We start from the raw sequence: 20352 nt of genomic DNA, 5'->3' as shown, positions 1-20352 counted from the left end.
TTTGCGATGTTGTTTAAGCGGCGGTAATCAACGCAGAATCGAAGTGCACCGTGTTTTTTTTCTCACTAGAACAAAAGGTGCCGCCCAGAGGCTCTTTGAAGGCGGAATAACGTCGTCGCGCAGCATTTCTTCCACTTGGTCCCGGATGGCTTGTCGTTCTCACGGCGTCACTCGGTAGGGGCTTTGGCCGAGAGGTCGGGGGTGCTGGTCGGTTATCATGCGATGCTTGGCAATCGGCGTTTGTCGGACGTTCGAAGGTGACGATAAGCACTCGTTGTAGCTTCGAAGGAGATTGCGGGTCTGGTCTTGTCTGTTCCGGGGTAGGACTGGGTTTATATAGAAAGTGGGGTTGTTCTCTTGGTCAGGCGAATCCTCTACGGATGGGTCGGAGAGCGTGAAGTCTTGTACGTCGGATATTTCATCGAGGAATGCGATCGTCGTTCCACTGTTAACGTGCCGGTATTCTTCGCTGAAGTTAGTCAGCAGTACTTCGGTTTGTCCTTTGCGGAAATGTGCGATGCCTCTTGCGATGTCGCTTCCTCGGACGAGAAGCAACTGCATGTTCCCTTCGATAAAGGCTTCAGTGGCATTCGCTTCCGTGGCGCCTACGGTAATGATGACGCTTGAACGGGGTGGGGCACTCACTTGTTCCTCCAGGACACTAAGCGCAACGGGATGTTCCGGAGTTCTCATCGACGGGATGGCCTCGTCCGTGGAAAGTGTGATCATCTTGGATCCCTGGTCGATGATGGCTTGATGCTCATTAAGGAAATCCATGCCCAAGATCACTTCGCGGGAACATTGCCATAGCACTACGAAGGTCGCGGGATAGGTATGTCCCTTGAGAGTCACTCGCGCTGCGCACCGTCCTGATGGCGTAATGAGGTGACCCCCTGCGGTGCGAATATGTGGGCCGTCCGCGGTCGTTACTTTCCTCAGCTGCGCAGCGAATGGTCCATTTATCACCGAATAGTCGGCACTCGTGTCGACTAGAGCGGTAACTTTCCGGCCATCAATAACCCCTTCTATGTCGGATGTCCTGGCTTTGGAGTTGAACGTTGTCCTCGGCGTCGGGTTACGGCTTCGTCAGGTATGTGAATCGTGGGTGGGGCTTGTGGTCGAAGCTTTTCTTGATGGCGGCGTCGTTTTAAAGTTGGTTCGCGTCGTGGTCGAGGTTGTGTTTGTATGCGGCGTCGGTGTAGTGGGTGTGGCGTCCTCATACGGTGTGGTCGCTGGAGGATCTTCGTTGTTTCCTCGGCAAGCAACCTGACCTCCACAGGTTGCTTTGTTTATTTTCCCTACGGGGGCTAGGGGACCTTCCTCAGACAGTCGCGGCGTATCTGCGGCCCAGTGATGCAAAACGTGCGGTGGACGGCGATGTGGAGCGGGAAAGACGGCTTGACGACACGTACTCCTCTCTGCGCAGGTAGTCGTCGATTTCCCGTGGTCGCAGGTAGGGGAGCGGTCGTGGGGCTTCGACGGCAAAACCTCGGAGGCCGATGCGTCTGTACGTTCAGTGGCGATGTATGTGCCCGGCGTGGCCACAATGGAAACACAGTGGGCGGTTGTCGGGAGTCCGCCACTCGTCGCATTTTCTAAAGGTGTTGCGTCGCTCGTAATGTGGGCGTGAGGGAGCTTGGGGCCGTCGTTCTTGCAGAGCTGGTGCGCGTCGAAGAGGGCTTGGGGGGGGGGGGGGGGGGTGTCTCGTCGAGGCGGAGGCCTCCGTAGTGCAGCGGCGTAGGTTAAGGCTGGAGCTTCAGCAGGAGGCGGACATGACGGGGTGCCAAGCGCATGCTGCACTTCGCGTACGATTTCCTCAAGGGTCGCGACTTGAGGCTGGTTGTAAGATGGTAGGAGGCGACGCAGCTCTTCCCGTACAATTTCGCGGACTGCACCTGCAGGTTGCCTCCGAATGCTGTGCCATCCGAGAGGGCAGTCGAGGTCACTAAGGCAGTCGAGGAAAATGACGGGCTCGTGCTTCCATTTTTTCTCAATGGTGGCTGCTTCACTTATAAATTCCGCGACCGTCTTCGGTGGATTGCTGGTCAGACCAACGAAAAGCGCCTCTTTAGCGCCACGCATCAAAAGCGGCACCTTCTTCTCCTCCGTCAGGTTAGGATCGACACGTTGAAAAAGGCGCTTCATGTCTTCACGCACGCGGTCACAGTCTCATTCGGGTGTTGGATGCGTGATTCTAGAAGCATCTGAGTTTTTTCTTCGCGTACGACGCTAGTAAACGTACCCAGGAGCTGCTTCTTGAAGGTCGCCCAGGTCGTGAGAGATGATTCGTGGTTTTCAAACCACGTTCTGGCAGGGCCGTCCAATGCAAAGTAAACATTTCGGAACTTAGAACTGTCGTCCCAGGCGTTGAGTGCTGCCACAGGGTCGTACATGTCCAGCCAGTCTTCTACATCTTCGTGTGGTTCTCCACGAAAAGTCGGTGGCTCCTGGGGCTGGCGAAGCACGACAGGCGTTGGCTGCGCACCAGGTTCCATCGTGATGGGCATAGCTGGATAGCATATCAGCACCTCCACCAGATGTCACGTAGTGGTGGCTACAGTCCGGCGAACAGAAAAACAGCGAGAATGTCTTCGAAACGGAACTCTTTATTTGGGCTGAATTGCGCCCGCAAAGAACTGAATCACTCGGCGGCGGCGTAGCAAGTGGCGTGCTCGGTGGTCATCGAACAGAACGCCCGCCTCTGTCGGCCGTGCTCTTTTTAAAGCTGATAGCGAACATTCGAGATAAAGCTTCTAAAGGTACTAGAACATTCTGGCACGAACTAGAATCGGCTCCGGCTTGATGCGATCAATCGAGATAAATCTAGGCGCGTCTTGCGTCACTAACGAAGCGATAAAGCGGCGTGCCGGCAGCCTTGAAGCATGAAGAAATAAACACAACAAACAAACGCTACAAAGACTCGCGGCAATATCAGGAGCGCGGCTGTAAAATTTTTATAAGGACTGGTATCACATGCCTCGACAGTTAGCAAAAAAGGAGGCGCCATGGCTTAATAGACATATGGCGCAACCTCACGTGCAGTGTGCGCGAAAGGAGGTTGCGGAGTTAACAATCGGGGGCAATTCAGGGAGAAATTATCGCCTCTTCGGCAGCCATCGCTTTAGAACGGGAATTTTTTTTGCTTACCCCATTCTTTACCATGAAAAAGATTGTTTAGAATGGCGGGCATAAAATTGTTTCGCATGCATTAATTTAAAACTTTTTTTATGGAAGCGCCTTATGGCGTCCCCTATAAAATTTCCTTTTCTCTGCTGCAATGAAGCAGTGTATATGCTCCTTGGAAGAAAAAAATCAGTCAGCGACAAAATTGGTGAGATTTGCACGTAACAAAAATTTTAAACACATCGAGAAAACTCCGAATAAAAACGGTCTGCTATTTAGCTTTTATGCGCTGCTGTAGGAAAACTGAGCATTTAATGCTACACAAGTGAGGTGGAAACAACTGCTTTGCGCGAAGGGCCTTGGGCTAATCCACGCTGCAGTGGCAAAGTAGACCTCTGGTCGCCTAGCAGATGTCTGTGTCGGCTACACTGCCTGGTGGCACGGAATCGTTCAGAACAATTCCCGGTGCCTACAAGGAGGCTCTGAAAGCAGTGAATGTCCTCGGGAGGTGCAGAAATTCAAGTTACAGAAATTCAAGTCGATCGTCACGGCTACCGGAGCAATCGTCCCTGTCCGAAGAACTTAAGACGAATGGAAGTCATAACCTTTTCGTAAACAGCTGCCGCTTCGATCAAGATAGAGAAATGTCGAAACTACGATATTGCAAGGACGCCTTCCTTGCTGAGCATGAACGAACAGAATGATATAAGGACGCCCCCTTGCGCGCCCTGGTTGCGAAGCGAAAGTCATTGCAAAAGGGATGTGACAGCCGTAACGTTTATATTGCCTTCTCCGCTCCAGCAAAAATTGATGTTGATATGCGGGAAGGTTATTCGACCTGACACGCAAGGCAGTCGTCGTTGTTGTGGCTGCCAGTACAAAGGTCCATTTGTTCGCTGCCGCACGAAAGTTATCTATCCTATTCCTTTGTCTTGCGGTGCCAGTTAGGCAGGTCAAACCGGCCCCTGCCTGATTGTTAGATTGCAGGACCATTTAAGAAATCTGCGATACCTCAGCGTGCCTGGCTCGCTTTCAGACCACTGGTAAAGGTGCGAACCATGCCAAAAAAGGAAACCTTGAAAAAAACTCGCGTACTGGCCACGTACAAAGAGAGGCTCGGCAGGCAATCATAGAGGTTTTATTTATCTCCAACACACACGAAGGTTGTCTCAGGGCAACTAAAATAGCACTATGATCGAGGGAGCTGGCATTTGCTAGCAAACAGATCACGCACTTGTTAATGAGAAAGGGACATGTACGCATGCTCAGTGACGGCTGTCAAATTCCTTAGTATGGCCATTTTTTTTTTCAAATCATCTTTTAATTTATAGTTTTCGCACGTTAAGTCGTTGTCTTGTTTGTCCTTGTATCTTACCTCTTACCAGTATCAAGCAACAAGGAATTTGCACGCACAAATGTTAAAAGGTTACGTACATTCATTAACCGCGTTTGTGTGGCAAATTAAATCTAACAAACCATGTATAGTAGATAACCATTCTTCGCCGGCGCGTCCATTGTGCGTCCTTGACTCCAGACGCACGCGCACGCGAGAGAGAGAGGGAAAGAGAGAAATATTTATTGTCAATAAGAGGTTGGTGATCTTCTTGGGTTCTTCAGTCGCTCCAGGTGGCCAGCAGTTTAAGTTTCTGGGGGACCTCCTGCACTCTTGCCGTGGCCCTGGACTGAACGTCCGGATCCCGACTGGCGCGAACAGCTTCCCATTTTTAAAGCGTGGAAATTTGCGCCTAGATCTGCCGCAGGCAGATCCTCCGTGTAGTCCCAGATTGTGTAGCCTAAGGTTACCGGCTCGTCGCACAGCCGACAATACGGGTTTACCAAATCGGAAAAGATATTGAGATAAGTCCATGGTTTTGGTAACGATCGTGTTTGCAGCCGCCTCCACGTGGTAGCCTGTTCGTGGCTGAGCGAAACGGGCGGAGGAGGCAGGCTGACTCTAAGCTCGCTGTAATAATTTCTTATGGACTCATATGTAATTAGCGTCTCACCCCTTGGCACGTCAGAGTCCGAGACCCCCTCACCAGTTCGGCTAATAAATCCTCGAGCATACTGCTGAGGAGCGTCGTTCTCTGGAACACCCTTGTGGACCAGATCCATTTCCTTCCTTTAGGAGGATTTAGGCAGTGGCGGGAATACGTCCGCTCGTGCAGTTGCAAATGGCCGTTTTGTAATTACTGACAATTTTGCTGGTGCCTTCCTGAACGATCCCTAGTGCTACTGCAGCCTCTTCGACATCTTCCATTTCGTCCGTGACCACCGTAGCCGCTACCCTCCGGGAGACGCTTGCTTACCACACTCACAGCGAAAACGTCTTTGCCTGTAATATTATAATACATAACATATACGCACTATTATAACATACATACGGCACTGTCGTTCCCTAGATACTTTTTGCTTAATGTCTTCGCCTTTGCCTCCTCCGCTGTTCATGGCAGTCTGCTCGCATGTTCTTGGCGATATGTTTGACCGCGAATGAGTTCGCGCATCTCTGTCGGTAAAATTGCCTAGCCTGAACGTTCGTCGCCCTCTATGCCTAAGCTTCTCATACTGTAGACCCACGTATTTGTCTGCCTGAGCTGCTGCTCTTGCGATGTAAGTTGTGCCTCAGTCATCTTTTCGAGGATGTTATGGATCCCAAGAGACAGAAGTTTCGCGGTCGGCATGTTTCTTGGAAGGACGAGAACAACCTTGAACGACTACCTCATCAGGCAGTCCAGCTTTTGGCTCTCTACTCTCTCGAGATCCAGGTCAGGGGCAGCGTGCACGAGCCGACGGACGACGAAAGCCTGAACGATCCGACTTTTGACGCGCCATAACTTCTTTTCACGGCTCCTTGTTTCAGAAATTTGACTCAAGTTTCGAGCAATGTGCGACTTTGAATCTAAAACATAAAATGCACCAAAGCAAGGAACCGTGCAGTGCTCTAATTGGCTTTGATCCCAGTGGCGATGCGTCGACAGCAACCAATATTTCCCAGTATCAAATGCCGAGGACAGATGGGAACAGCCACTGGGAAGGTGTTTGAACGCACTCTTTTACGAAATCGGGAGATCACGCGTTTCCTCAGCCCAGGTGGTTTCACCTGAAGATGTGCCCCGATGCTCCGGAACATTCGTGGACGCATGCTACGCGACTGCTCTAGCAGGTCTTTCAGCACCCAATAGATGAGAAAATGGTTAAATTCATTTTTGAGGAAAAGAAATAGCGCATTAACTGCAGCACATCTCGGTGGACACATCGTGAGGAAGGGGACGAAGGTGGCAGTAAAGGGATGAGAAGAGATATCAACCAACTGCGCCTTTTTTCCTTTCCCGCTTGCGTTGTCCAATTGAAGACCGTGCCTGAGAGAAGTCTCTCCCTGCGCACGACCCGGTAGGAAAAGCAGAGAAGGCAGCGTAAGCACATCAAAGCGTGCTGTTCTGGGGCTTTCCGCTTATTTAAAACGTTGGCGCATAATGTAAGAACAATAGTTTGGTGCGCAATCGTAAACAGTACGAGGCCAAGCATGTGTATGAAATGCATGGAAAAGCGTTCAATACGACAGTCCTGAAGACACCGCGAATGTGTGTTACTATCAAAAAATCTTAGAGATCAATGCGGCGACCCGCATTGAGATACTGCGAAAGCATTGATACCTCCTTCACACTCGTCGCCTATCTTTGCTTCCCTCTAGACTGCTTGCCTCTCTTATTGCCTCTTTTTCTCTCCTTAGACTGTTTGCCTTTCTTTCTACCTCTTCCAATTTTGACGTCTACCGTTGATTTCACTGCCTAGCTCTATAATCATGTACGGGGCAATTTTGTCGTCTAAATTACCTTTTGGCCTCTAATTATTTTACTAATTACAGCATATAAATCAAAATTGGTGTACATTTTATCATCGTCTGTCAAATGGTGGCGTTTTTTTACCGTAATTTTGACGTCTAGTGCTGTGTTCACGTCGTCGCACTATATCGACCTCTGATACTTTTTTGATGGCTAAGTGGCATTTTTGGCTCTAGTTAATTAACTAATTATTCTACATCAACCAAAGTTTGACATGCATTATCCTCACATCATCTCTATCATACAGAATTATGTTTTCCTGCTTAACACTCAAGCGAATGGAGAAATCTCTGCCTACACGTTTTGCGGACACGAAATCGCCGACATAGTCAAGTAATGCTCTAACATTAAAACGTTGTGTGCGGCGTAAGGTTGGAGGTGTGCTGCATTCTTCTGCTACACTTTTCTTGACCATCTCTGCTGGATGAAATTTTTGCCATAGGCCGTCGTTCGGACTAAAAAAAGCACGAGACGTGAACGTGAATTTAAGAAAACATACGCCAAACCTTACACCTGAAAAGAGAGCCTGTTCAACTCACACGCCGTACTTTTCTGGTCTAGCGCTGACCACACTCGGCCTACTACGATTTCTATGGCACCAAACAAACTTAATTTTCGTCAGCTTTTTGACGATATTTGTGCAGCTTTTGTGACAACAATAAAAGCCACAGGAAATGTAAATAAGTGTTTTTCAAAGCGTTTCACTTCTTCGTACAGGGAGCTAAGCTGAGATCAGTACACAGCGTTTGAAGAATTTGTGGCAGAAAACCTGACATACACACTCTACATCAGTTGGCGACAATCAATTCAGTACCTATCTCGGCCGCCGTGAAAATGATGGGGCGAAACACCCGCACAAATGCTTTGAGCGATATGCACATTGAAAGCTTTCAATAAAGGACGCGTTTAAGCAATAAGCCGGCAATAATGGCGGCATAACGATATATGCCGCGGCGGAAACTGACGATATCAGAGCACTCTGGACGTTATGGTGGAGTAAGTGCCGAAACTTTTCCTCTTTGTAAAACACTATTGAGGGTGAGTTTTTACAAGACTCAAAGTCATGCTAATTCCTACAAATAGACATCCCCTACTTCCCGAAACAATCACCTTAAATGCACATGAAGTTTTTCGTAGAGCTATATCAGGAAAATAAGATTGATGGACTCGAAAGCGATTCTCCTATATGGCATTGGTAAAAGTCATCACGGGTGCTACCATTCTGTACACTGTGCTGATTATTTTTACGATTAAATTCAGAAACATCACATGGCCCAATACAATCCATGCGAAAGAAAACAGGAGCGTTGCTCGAGCGCGCAGAACCGCTACGTGTGGCAAATAAAAAATGGTGCTGTGCAGCAAAACAAAATGAGCAAACACGAACAAAATGAGCAAATAAACTCTTGGCTCAGGTAATGTTTGCGCCGGATAAATAGGGTCGAGGTCAGTTCGCACGTAGAGGAAGTTTCCGAGCTGTATGCCGAGCAGGTAAAGCCTTGCTCGTACTGTGCTCCAAGGCAAACCATAATTGGCGTAGTGAACCGAGCGCAGCTGCGACCTACAGCAATACTCACTCCATAAATGCCACGACGCAAACAAGGGGTTATTTTGATCCCGGCCTAGCAACACGGAGCCACTCAAGGGAAGCATCATGAGTGACTTGGTCGATAGAAGCTGCAAAGAATTCTGGATCAATCTGTGGAAGGATGGCCAGCCGCGTTGGCAGCAGAAGAATGTGACCAAGTAAGCCATACTAGACCGCTTTCAGGATGTACTTTCATACTAAGCTTCTAGTAATGGTGGCAGGTAACAGATGGATCTTTTGTTTCAAGTAGTATCTTGGACCACCTAAATAATACGAATGCCACGTTGTGCTGCGGAGAATCGGCGGCTTCAAAACGTTGGGTAACCGGATGGGATAAGAAAGCCTGCGGCGATGAGGTTCCGCAGCTTGCACAAGACTGGGTTAATTGGAGAGATATCGGAGGGCTGGAGAGTTCTTTGTCCAGAATTGGGCATAGGTATATTGATGATAATGGTGATATCTCTATTATATAAGGGATCATGCAGAGCACCGAGTTTATCTGCCACACGTTTTAATCCTCTGTGACGGGTAATATCAATACCGACTGAGTCAATAACCAATGAACTCTACCACCGAACTTTAAGGGCTTTCGTTTGCAAGGACCTTCGATATAGCATATTTAAACGGCGCTTGAGTATTATATGATTCAAACGGCTCCGTTGATATGCGTTGACAATGTGACAAAGAACATCACAGGATAAAGCACCTGACGAACACTTTTTTTTCAGTCTGGTTAGTGAGGGTTTGGCTAGTGAGGGTCTGGCAACTGCAAATCTGTTGAAGGGCTGTGGGCGCCTAGTCGAAGAAAAGTCAAGATATAGGAATTTTGTGCAGAATTTGATATAAACATTAAAATGTTCGGTGGTATATAATTCATAAAGGTGATGTCCAGAAGTTAACATAAAACTTAGAAACCGTTGTTTCCAGCGTATTTATTGCGGCAATCGCTAGTCGAATAATCTACCTTACATTTCAGTCAACCGGAGTTGAAGACCACCATTCATTAAAGCTATTTGGGTTGTCTAACTCAAGTACATAGTCCTGCGTCCACAATACTGTATACGCTGAGTGCTTTCTATTTATTAAAACAACTGGGATGCCACCGCAAGCTTGAAAACCTATTCCGGGCAAGAAGGAAGAACGGAATGACATCTTGTCCATGGCAGTGCTTTGTGTGTAGGATTAGCATGATATCTAAAATTTATTGTTTATAACTGAGCTGTCATTAATGAGAGCCTGGAACTTTAGCATCACCGAAGATAAGAACGGCGGAAGTAGACAGTTTTCCTAGTGAATAAAACAATGTGCTGAAGGTGTTTCAAATAAGTAGAGGATACAAAATTGTTTTATTCTTGAACCGACCGGTGGCAGCACATGCTATTTCAGTACAGTGGCGCATCTCTTAAACGCTGCATCACTCAAGAAGTAGTGGTAGTAGGATTTCCAAGGACATTGAATGTGAAGCTGAGAATGACCTATTGCGCCTATATGGGCATTAATCGATTAACGCTAGAGCGTCATATCCTAAAGCCGGCCCGTAAGTGTGTAGATCACCTTAAGCAGTTCAATCTGCTGTGATTAAGAACTCAGTGCCACAGGTGTAAACCTCAGTTCGTCCAAGAGAACTTGCATTCTTTTTTTACGAAAGCATTTCTAGTTGCATTAGGAGAAAAGCCAGTGGCATGTGTCTGTGCGTGTGCGTACTCACAGGTAGTACAGAAAATTCCACTGATATCAAGGAAACGGGGTCACGTCATCAGCGCCCGTATGACGCACTCTGTGAGCAGAGCACCACCACTTTAAACAATCCTGTACATGCAATTAGTCTGCATATTTTTCCCGCAGGGTGGCTTTCTTGTGGAGCCAGTTTTCCCGAAGTTTGTAAAAAAATTTATTACGCAACAGCTTCTCCCCACCGTTCCGGGAGGTGTCATAAGATTTCTCGTTGCAAATCAGTTACATGCGCTGGCAGAGTTTGATTATTGTTAAGTTACATGTGCTAGTCAAGTGTCCGAACATTTGCTGTTGGGTTCGCAACCACTGCGTAAACACATAAAGTTGCAGAGAAGAACTTTATATCTTGTACTCTTGTACAACGTTATGCGTAAATAATGAACCCAAGGACAATAATCATGCTTCCACATTCCAACATATCAGCTGTAAGAACAATGCCCTGTCTCTGTGAAGTAACCGCATCTTCAATGTACGAAACAACAGTCATAAGATCACTACTAGTCATGCTAAGCGCTTGAAATGCTTGAAAGCGGTCAGCTAATGCTTCGTTCAAAGAGAAGGCGTCCCAGAGGTTAAGACCTCGATACTTAGTAAGAACGAAGCATGCTTAAAGGAGTACAACGGACCCAAAAATATTGCAATCTCACTACGAGAGCCTTTCTGTGCTAGGTTTCCAGCCCTCCATGTGTCGCAGGCCTCAGTAATTCCTTATTCAGGGTGTCACAGCTAACTTGAACCATAATTTACAAAACAAACTAAGCGTTCTTCTGAACTTAAACCACATGGATGTTGTAGTACCTTTTCTTAGCTCCTCCTATTTGAACAATTAGTCGAGATATATAAATGAACTTCTTAAATATAGCTTGAAACGTTCAATAGGAAAGTTATGGAGCTCCACAATTATTGTCGAACCCAGGCTCTTCCAACGAGATAGACTTAGCGTGGCCGTTTTTATTCGAAAAAACTAAATCACGCGGAGTTTAAAAAATAGCGCGTGACTGCGCATTTCGTGCGCTCGGATGCGCCGCGATTAGAGCGCTCTCATCCGTGCTTTGTAAAAACATCACTGGCTTCGCGCCTTTCGTGCTGCCCAAGACAGGGCATTGCGTTGTACTTGGTTCCAAGATGAGCGCCGGTGGGTTCGGGCGGCAATTGAATGAAAGCGCGGCTCCCGTTTTGCAGCGTAATTCAGACGACGTTATCAGGCTTGTTACATGCGTCTTTGCTTGTTGGGATCTTGGTCAGAAATTCACACTAATGAGATTGTCATCGTTCCCCCGCATGCATTCTCCTAACGTGAGAGTGCAATTATCCCAGCAGAAACGGGAGCCATGCTTTCTTTCAACTGCCGCCCGTACCCACTGGTCCTTCTCTAGAAATCAAGCGCAACGCGAAGCTCGGTCCCTCTCTAGAAATCAAGCACAACACAAAGCACTTATGAGAGTGCTGTAATCGCGGCGCATCCGGACGCACGGAGCGCGCTGTGACGTGGCATTTTTTAAACACCGCGGGCTTTTGTTTTTCCGGAACAAAAATGGCCACGCTAGTCTATCTTGTTGAAAGTGCCTGGGTTGGACAATATTTCTGGAGCTCCACAACTTTTACATTGATGGCAGAACGTTTCAAGCTATATTTAAACACTTAATTTATTTATGTCGACTAATTATTTAAATACGATGAGCGAAAAAAACAGTGTTATAACATTAGATAAACACTAAAAACTAAAATGTGATTTCAGTTATGAAGAACGCTTAGTTTTTTATAAATCTTGGTCCACGTTAGCTGGGACACACTGTATATCTTAACGTAGTTTTGTAGCGCCTTGTCGTTATTTAGGCTTACAACCCGATGCCTTGGGATGGTCCCGCTTCTGCCTTCAATGCACAAGCCTTAAAAGACAGCGCTGGCATGCTGTCGTTTAAACATAGATTAATTCCACCAATGCAGACAAGCCCATATATGAGGGAGATCTCTCACTTACCACCAGAAAGACAATCAGTGAACATTGTGAAATGCTTCTTAACAAAGCTGCGTGGTAGGAGCGTCATCCTAGAACCCATTTTTATTGCTGAAATCGTGCTCAACAAGACGACATTCAAGTCACATTGGCCCCGAAATCTCTTATTGTTGTGCGCTCAGTTATCCATGCATGAGAGGACCGGAACTGGCCTCTAGCGTTTTCGCTACGGATATTCTTGCTGCAAACATGTCTCGGGACTTCAAGCACTGATTCGCTCGTTATCAAGAGGCAAATGAAGCCAGCTTTTGTAACATGTTGCATCTGTTCATGTAGGGCACTCTGAACACACGGCCTGCTTTAACAAGTGGTTGCAGTGCATTTTTTTCTTTAGGAGCAGTGCTGTAGTTTTCTGTATGAATATGGCGGGTCCCTCCAATATATGAGCCGGTGGTCGGCCTCTGTGTGGCCTCGCTTGACGCAGCCATTTTCGTTGCAGTTTTTTTTTGGTCATTGTAACCTTGATGCAATCAGATGTTGGGTTAGGACGGCCTGGAAGCGTGGGTAGGTTCATGGGGATACCCGCTATATTGCTGGTGATGCGAGTGGCCGAAAATGGTCTTGTGCATGGGGAGTGTCTCTAATATCATTACCCAGGAGGTTCAGAAATATGGCAAATGTTTTGCAATGAAGCTTAAATATAATTTTCGGCGGTTTCAAAAAACCAGAAGGATTTTTTGTTGCTACGCTTTGCTACACTTATTTTCGGAGCTTGTGGGTTCGTATCCCACCGGCCGCATGCTGCAATTTTTTTCTGCATTCTTATGGATTACCTCAAAGCCATTAAACAATAACACTTCATTTGTAAGTAATCAACACCCCACATTTAAAACAAAAAGTTTTATGCTGCTTGGGTTCGGTGTCTGTTGTCTTAGCTCATATGTGCACCTTGTTATGGGGTGTCTACATTCGAAATCCTGTGCAGAAGGTCATTGATGTACAAACTTCCCAATGGCAAGTGCTGATGGGAGTTTATAAGACTTCTGAGCGATTGCTGAAGTCCGCACCCGCCACCTTGAATCACTGTGTGAAGGCTTACGTCTTTTCGAGGTATAGGTTTTCTTTCTTTCAGAGATAAAAGCGACAACTGTGACAAAGACGGTAAATCCTGACACAGTTCCCACCGTGGGTACAGTTCCCAAAGTAGTGTATGCAGCAGTACGCAACACAAATATTAACAGCATATTGTCTCGCAATGTTGACTGCAGTGCGGCGAGCAGGAAGGCAGATAAAGTGGCTTCCAAGCAGAACTCTCTATAGGGGCTCACTTGCGCCAACAAAGAAATGAATGTCTCCGCGGCGGCGTAGCAACAAGCGTGCTCGGCGCTCGTAAAAACAGAATTCCCTCCTCCCTAGGCCGTGCTCAGTTTAAAGCTGATAGCGAACTTTCAAGATACGGGGTGCAAATTCACCACAGCCGTCTATAACAATGTAGAGTATGCTCCACCTGGATGCGATCAATCGAGATAAAGCTGGTGGCGTCTTACATCACAAGCGAAGTGATAAAGCTGCGGGCCGGCAGCTTCGAAGAGTGAGCAAACAGTACGGACGTTCGCGGCAATGTAAGAGCAGACAAATACAGCAAACGACAGTACCACAGCACAAATAGTTTGGTTTATATGAAAAGTGGTGTTCAGTAGCGCAGTGACATTTATTACGACTAAAATAATTCATTGTGCCGATTACACGTTTCCCGAGGTATGCTAGGTTAGCCTTAAGAATTTTCTGCAGCAGTAGTAAACAACTAATATCAGGCCGCGTATAGTATCCTGTTTTTTGTCAACGCCTCCTTCTAATCTAGGCTCTGCGCACCCATCACGATCGACAATGCATTACTAGCGACGCTACTTCAACGCATACGGAGCCACGGAGTCAGAATAATAAGGTTTAGTGGTTACATTTTCAAAGCTTCCTCACTGCTTCCGAAAGATGACAGATTGCTGGGATGTAAATTTATAAATATTTAAAAAGCATTTAATTACTCGTGTTCTATAATTGTTAGAAAAATTTCCTTTCAAAACTTCGAACGTGAGGTCCATTATGTTTCGCATCAAGCAACTACAAAAAACAGTTGCACAGAGAAGTGACTAGGGTAAATAGAAAAGAAATTTCAGAAGTTATTTGGCGGCATTCATCACTTTATAACTTAAAATAATTACGAATTATTACAGCGTATCAAAAAATTTACGTTTTTTTATATTTTCTGCTGTTGTTTTTGCGATTGAACAATCTTTTATATGTATTATAATTTCGTGTACTATGAACATTAAGGCGTCTTTCAGTCTCGGGATCCGGGTCTTTCTGTATGTGTTGGGCCTCCTTGCTCTTCTTTTTCTTATTCATGCATAAAACAGAATTGAATGATCGGGATGGTGTTAACTAGGTTCCTTGCCAAATGCTTAAAGGATACCGAAATGCGAAGTCTGAGCCGGACATCACTATATAAGTACGGGAGAGTGCGCTAAAAGGCCCCAAGGGGCAAACATCGAGACTTTGTCAGTCAGCCTACATCAATTTCACGCCAGTACTTATAATCACTAGGTATTTGGGTGGCACACACCCGCCAAAAGACTAATACATTGCTCGTTTAGGTTCCGTAGAACGCCCTCATCTAAACAGAGAAAAATACCGACGTGAGCCTTGGTGTGCACAAAGAAGCCGAAATTGCTCGAAAGTCAGTAGGCCGCATATTTTAAAACTGTGCAGAAAGTCACTCCGGTGTTCTGGATTGACGCAAGTGTTTAGTTATTACATTTGGTTATTGTTCTTATTTGCGCATCGGTAATTAATAGAAAAAGTATAACATGACCATCCACACTGCTGAGCGCAAGAGCAACAACTCTTTCACTAAAAGAAAAAAAAAATTTGCGAAGAATGCAAGAAACTGAAAAATATAGTTTTGGCAGGCTACAAGCCGAGGCCGGGGTAAAACTGCGCGGACAAAGGGCCGTGCAACAAAACAGTACACGCGGTCGCAAATAGTACAATGCATTTCATTCGAAGAGACCCACAAATATTGTTGTAATGTTGTTAACGATCACTTTGTGCGAGCTCATTCCAAAAATCAGTAACATGTTGTTTTAGAAGGGCGTCTAAATTTCCCCGCACACTATTTCTTCTGAATCTTATTCAACTGGACCCTTTCTATTTGGTGATCTTGATGCGAAGAGCGTGAAGAAAAATTAGACTGTATTTGCGTTTTCATACCTCAACAACGTATAGTATGGATGATTTTGAAATGCTTATAGGATCTTGCCTCACTCTGCCCTAGGAAAGGAGCAGTTGGGCAATGCGAAATGTCTGCGACGAAACTATTTGTAGCCCTGATTTAGATCACAGACATACATCATTTTTTCTCTTCTGCTTGTTTAGAAAAATTTCAAGCGGAGCCACCGGCCCCGCTTTTGCTGTTTTTTTTTTAAATTTTAGCACGATTGCAAGCACGAATAAAGATAATTGTATAGGATGCCGTTTATTTTCATATGATGTCGTTATATGAAGGCCGTAATATGTGTAGAAAAACATAGGCCATTTTAGATTCCCATGAAACGCTCATTATGAAGGGTATGTTGGAAGCAAAGCTAAGTGGGCAAGAATATTGCAGTATTGACAAAGAGGACACGTATATGAAGATACACGTTAAAGACATTGTGTTGGCCGGCACGAAAAACTTTTACAGGGGCACCTGATACATGTTTCACGGAAATAGCGTGGTCTTGTTTTAAACGGCTGTACATTGGGTTCAATGACACCTGGGGTATTTGTGAGAACCATTGTGACACACTGAATGAAATTTTACACTTCGCTGTCAAACAAGAGCCGTCCATGGCTTGCGTTGGAAAACCACCACAGTGAGTTTTCTAAGAGCTTGGAAATTAAGCGAATGTGGGGAATTAGTTTCTCTGAATCGGTGCATCGAGGAACAAACGAAACCGTCAGGTTACAGGTTAGAGCTATTTAAAGAATGTATTGTTTCTATGGATTTTACTGTGAGCTTGCATCTCTTGTGCTTCGAATTTTGCGCAGGTTCCTGCTCGACAACAAAGACGTAATCTTGGCTGGAAAGGAGAATGCACGTGTGTTCATTCCCCTTTGCGGGAAAGCACACGAATTGAAGTGGTGAGTCTGGGGCGAATTCTGAGGATCTTGAGGCTGCCTGGAATCATGTCATGGCTATGTGAAAATTTCGGGCGCGTTTCGCTTTCAGCCAAAAAGAAAGGGGTTTATTTGCATTCATCAGAAATGTCAAAGGCAGGCTTAGTTCTCTTACGCGCAAACTGTATATGGCGCATATGGGTAACGACGAACCACTATGGCAATCAGCCTTAATTCAGTGCAAACATAAGTAGATGTAGGGCATAATTCCCAAAGCCTTTTGCTCATTTAAGTGTTCGCAATACCGTTATGGTGCGCGCCCTTCATGGACAGGATATACCATCCTCAAAAATCCCACCTTCTTTTTTTGCTGCTGACGTAATGCGCGACTTTTCTCGCCAGCGCTGCGAAAGTTTGTGAGTTGGACCACGCCGCGTTTTTGAGCATAAGTGAATATAGACCCCAGTCAATAGCGTATAGGGTTTTCTCCACAAGTACTGGACTGGTGAAACTGGCAGTTTAAGGGACATTCAAAGTCAAAGCAAAAAAAGAGTTTATTTGGCTGCAAAAAGTTGTCAGGCAAGTCCGGTTAGAAGCGCCTTTAATATATGTTTCTAGCTAGACCACCAACAGAACAAAGAACCCACGCAGCAAACAACGCGCGAGGCGACCGCCGAACGCTAAAATTACTAGCGGAGTGACGCATTCACAGTCCTTCCGGCCCTATCGCTTTCTCTTCACTAGCAAGAAAAGTTGATGGGAGTATAACTGTTACTTCTACTTTAGAGACAACTATGTGTGAGAAAATTTTACTGTCTGGTGCTGATAAACTAGCCTGCCTTCGTGATGAATAATGCGTCCGTGACGTATAAGTTATCTTTCTCGAAATAGCTATAACACGTGCATTTATCAACATTTCATAATTTTTTTCAGCACACTGCTATTTATTAATATGCAACGTTATGGTTTCTCGAAGAAAGCTTGTCTTAGCAGTAATCTTTCGAGGAAAAAATGATAAGAGCAGCAGGACACCTTGGGACAGAAGTTGATACGATGCGTGCTGGCTGCATATTATTAACGTTTCGTTGAAGGCGGAATATTTAGCGCAAATAATTATGAAAAACACCCATACCGAGTATATTCTTTTCCTCTATATTTTCTAAATTGAAGAAAACGCTCGTGATTCCCAACTCCGCGTGCGTCCAGTGAACATCTTTTATGTCCAGTGGTCCTCAGCGCTAAACTTTAAACGCGAATAAAATGTATGACTCATCGGCAAAGAAACCAGACGGCATTGATCAGCACTGGTGGTCCTAAACCGCCATTGATGTCGCCATGACGTCAACAAAAGAACATCAGGTAATCACTGTCGACAGATAAAGAAGAATAAAATTTCTTCCGATGATACGGGGAATCGAGCCAAGGATATTCAGATTGCGAGACAAGCACAGAACCCATAGGCCACAAAAGCGCGCTTCTTTTGGAAAATAAAGGTGAACCTAGTGCATGCGTTTCCTTTAGACCATATGCTAATGCGTAGGTGTGTCATTAAAAAGGAAGCAATTGTTATTGAGCCTCATAACAACGCTCACGATGAGACAATGCTTTCGCATTCAGAGATCGTAAATAGTTTTAAGTGCCCGCCGCAATTTTTTTTTTCACAAGGTGAGGCAAACCGACTAGCCGGCCTTTCGAATAACCTGCTCTCTATATAAGTTAAGGTGCTGGGTTTTCACATAGAAAAAATAAATACGGCTTCTTAAAAGGTTTGCAGAAAAAGGAAGGCTTCGAATTATAGTTTTATTCGATGTATTGAAATTTGAGCACAATGTTTGGGACAATTTTGACGTAAGAAGAAAAAACGCGTTCAAGATACGGCTGTTTCCTCGCATAAATTTTTTTGGAGAATATACTACGGCAAGTTCATCTAGAAAAAGTTTCTTACAAAGAAGGCGACCCAATTTAAATCCCTTTTTCGCTTGCAACATAATGAGCGCTCTTTCCACATTGGCGAATAAACGCAGGACACCGCATAAAATAAGTTCCTCTTGGTTTTGAGAGCGCCATAGAACGAAATTCATTTTGTGCTTTTCTTTTATTTTCATGCAGTCCGGCCTCTCATTTCGCAATTACAGGAGTAGAGGAAAGCGACATAATCTACAAACATGTGCCAGTTAACTGCGCCTAATAGATTTTGAAACTCTGAACAAGAGCTATGTAAAAAAAGACCTGCTTCGATTGAAAGCGCTTAAAAACACTGTAAATAGAGATCTGTAGTGATGGTTTTAACTGTTGCCCTGTGTGTGCCACGCAAAAAAAAAGAACCAACTCATCAGCTAAACTAAACTCCCATCCGCTTTCGCGAGTAGTTCCAGGGAAATATGACCTGACGCAAGAATTTCTCCCACCGCAATCAGGTTCCGTTGAATGGACTTGCCTTCAATAAGTACATATCTAGCACAACACACTTGTTTTGGTAAATCTAAGAAAACTGTAAAAAAATGACATTCGCTGCTTTAGCGTGCTCGATCACAATAGGCGCTGAACCACATAATTAGCCCATGCATTTCATTTAGAGAGGTACAGCCTCCCTGATTTTTAATAATATAGCGCGAGCGTCGACCAAACTGCTGGTCAGCGCCTTATAACGGCGATAAGCGTGCAACAAGGCGAGAGTTCGCGCACGCGCACGAAGGCAGAGCGTCGTCTGCTACGCTGTTCCGAGCACGAGGACACACGCCCTGCCACAATATCAGTTCGCTAAATCCCGCCACGTCGTAGAGCGCATGCGCATGATTCATATGTGATACTTTTATTCCTTTTATTTTTTCTTATCGTAACTTTGCATCGCCAGGCTGGCCTCCCGTAGTAGGCAAAAAAAAAAGAGGGAAAGAAATCATGTCTCATGCAGTCTCACATATTAATCATGCGCATGCGCTCTACGGCTTGGCGGGATCTAGCGAACTGATATTCTGGCAGGGCGTGTGCCCTCGTGCTCGGAACAGCGTAGCAGACGACACTCTGCCTTCGTGCGCGTGCGCGAACTCTCGCCTTGTTGCACGCTTATCGCCGTTATAAGGCGCTGGCCAGCAGTTCGGTCGACGCTCGCGCTATATTATTAAAAATCAGGGAGGCTGTACATAAAAATAAGTACAATTCCCATTCCATGAGGCAGCCAGAAACATGTACTATACTTTTGCACCATGCATTGTGATCGGAGTCATTGTTCGTTTTGGAAACAATGTAATCTTTCGGTGGGCAACACACAGCACATTATCTTCAGAATAATAGGACGGTTGGCATTCGCTCTGGTATTAAATTGAACACTGAAGTTCAGCATACACGAGTGAATTGATCAAAACGGTTCATGACTGGCGAAAAGTGTTAAGTTAGCATTTAAAACTCATGCTAGTGGTTCATTGCACGTGCAGGTTTCTGGACCCCGGTCACAGCGTGATTGGTGTGGAGTTTATAGAGGAAGTCGTGCGCAGTTACTTTGAAGAGAACGACCTGCCCATGGAAGAAGCCACGTGCCCCATAATCAACTGCAAAATTATTCAGGTATAGCGAACAAGCTGCCTTTCGAGCTTTACACTCTTGGTGCATACTGTCGCTCTCTCACCGCATCCAGTCATCTTCTATCGTGTACTGGATACCCGAGCTTTCACGCCCCGATTTGCAAATATCTGCTAAATATAAAAACCTGACTGCGAAATGATGTGTAGCACGTAGTTTAACCAGCTTGGCTTGGTACAATTGGTGTTTAGACCACAATATACAAAAGTTACGCCTAAAAGTTTCATTGATAATGGCGCCTCTTTGAAGTCTGCATGCATTCGAGAAAAAGTGCAGACTATTATGCGAAGAATTATTTGAGATTTGATATAAAGAAATTATTGTTCTAACCCCAGCCTCCACTCATTAGTGCCACCGACGTTGAGCATGGTAGGAAG

The 20352-nt window shown here is 45.6% G+C and overlaps 1 protein-coding gene across 2 annotated transcripts in view; it reads left to right on the top strand.

Annotated features, from left to right (window-relative positions):
- The first annotated feature begins 8585 nt into the window (after positions 1 to 8585).
- Positions 8586 to 20352, top strand: part of LOC149325558 (putative thiopurine S-methyltransferase) — an 83396-nt gene continuing 71629 nt past the window's right edge. For both annotated transcript variants that reach the window (XM_089565118.1, XM_089565117.1), the window contains exons 1-3: positions 8586 to 8711; positions 16331 to 16423; positions 19831 to 19960. In XM_089565118.1, coding sequence (XP_089421244.1) covers positions 8620 to 8711; positions 16331 to 16423; positions 19831 to 19960 — 315 coding nt within the window. In that variant the 5' untranslated portion in view covers positions 8586 to 8619. The remainder of the gene's footprint in view (positions 8712 to 16330; positions 16424 to 19830; positions 19961 to 20352) is intronic.

The sequence above is a fragment of the Amblyomma mixtum genome, chromosome 10, assembly GCF_055824585.1.
Source record: "Amblyomma mixtum isolate Tamu chromosome 10, ASM5582458v1, whole genome shotgun sequence".
Classification (NCBI taxonomy): domain Eukaryota; kingdom Metazoa; phylum Arthropoda; class Arachnida; order Ixodida; family Ixodidae; genus Amblyomma; species Amblyomma mixtum.
This window is presented reverse-complemented; position numbering and strand designations above follow the sequence as displayed.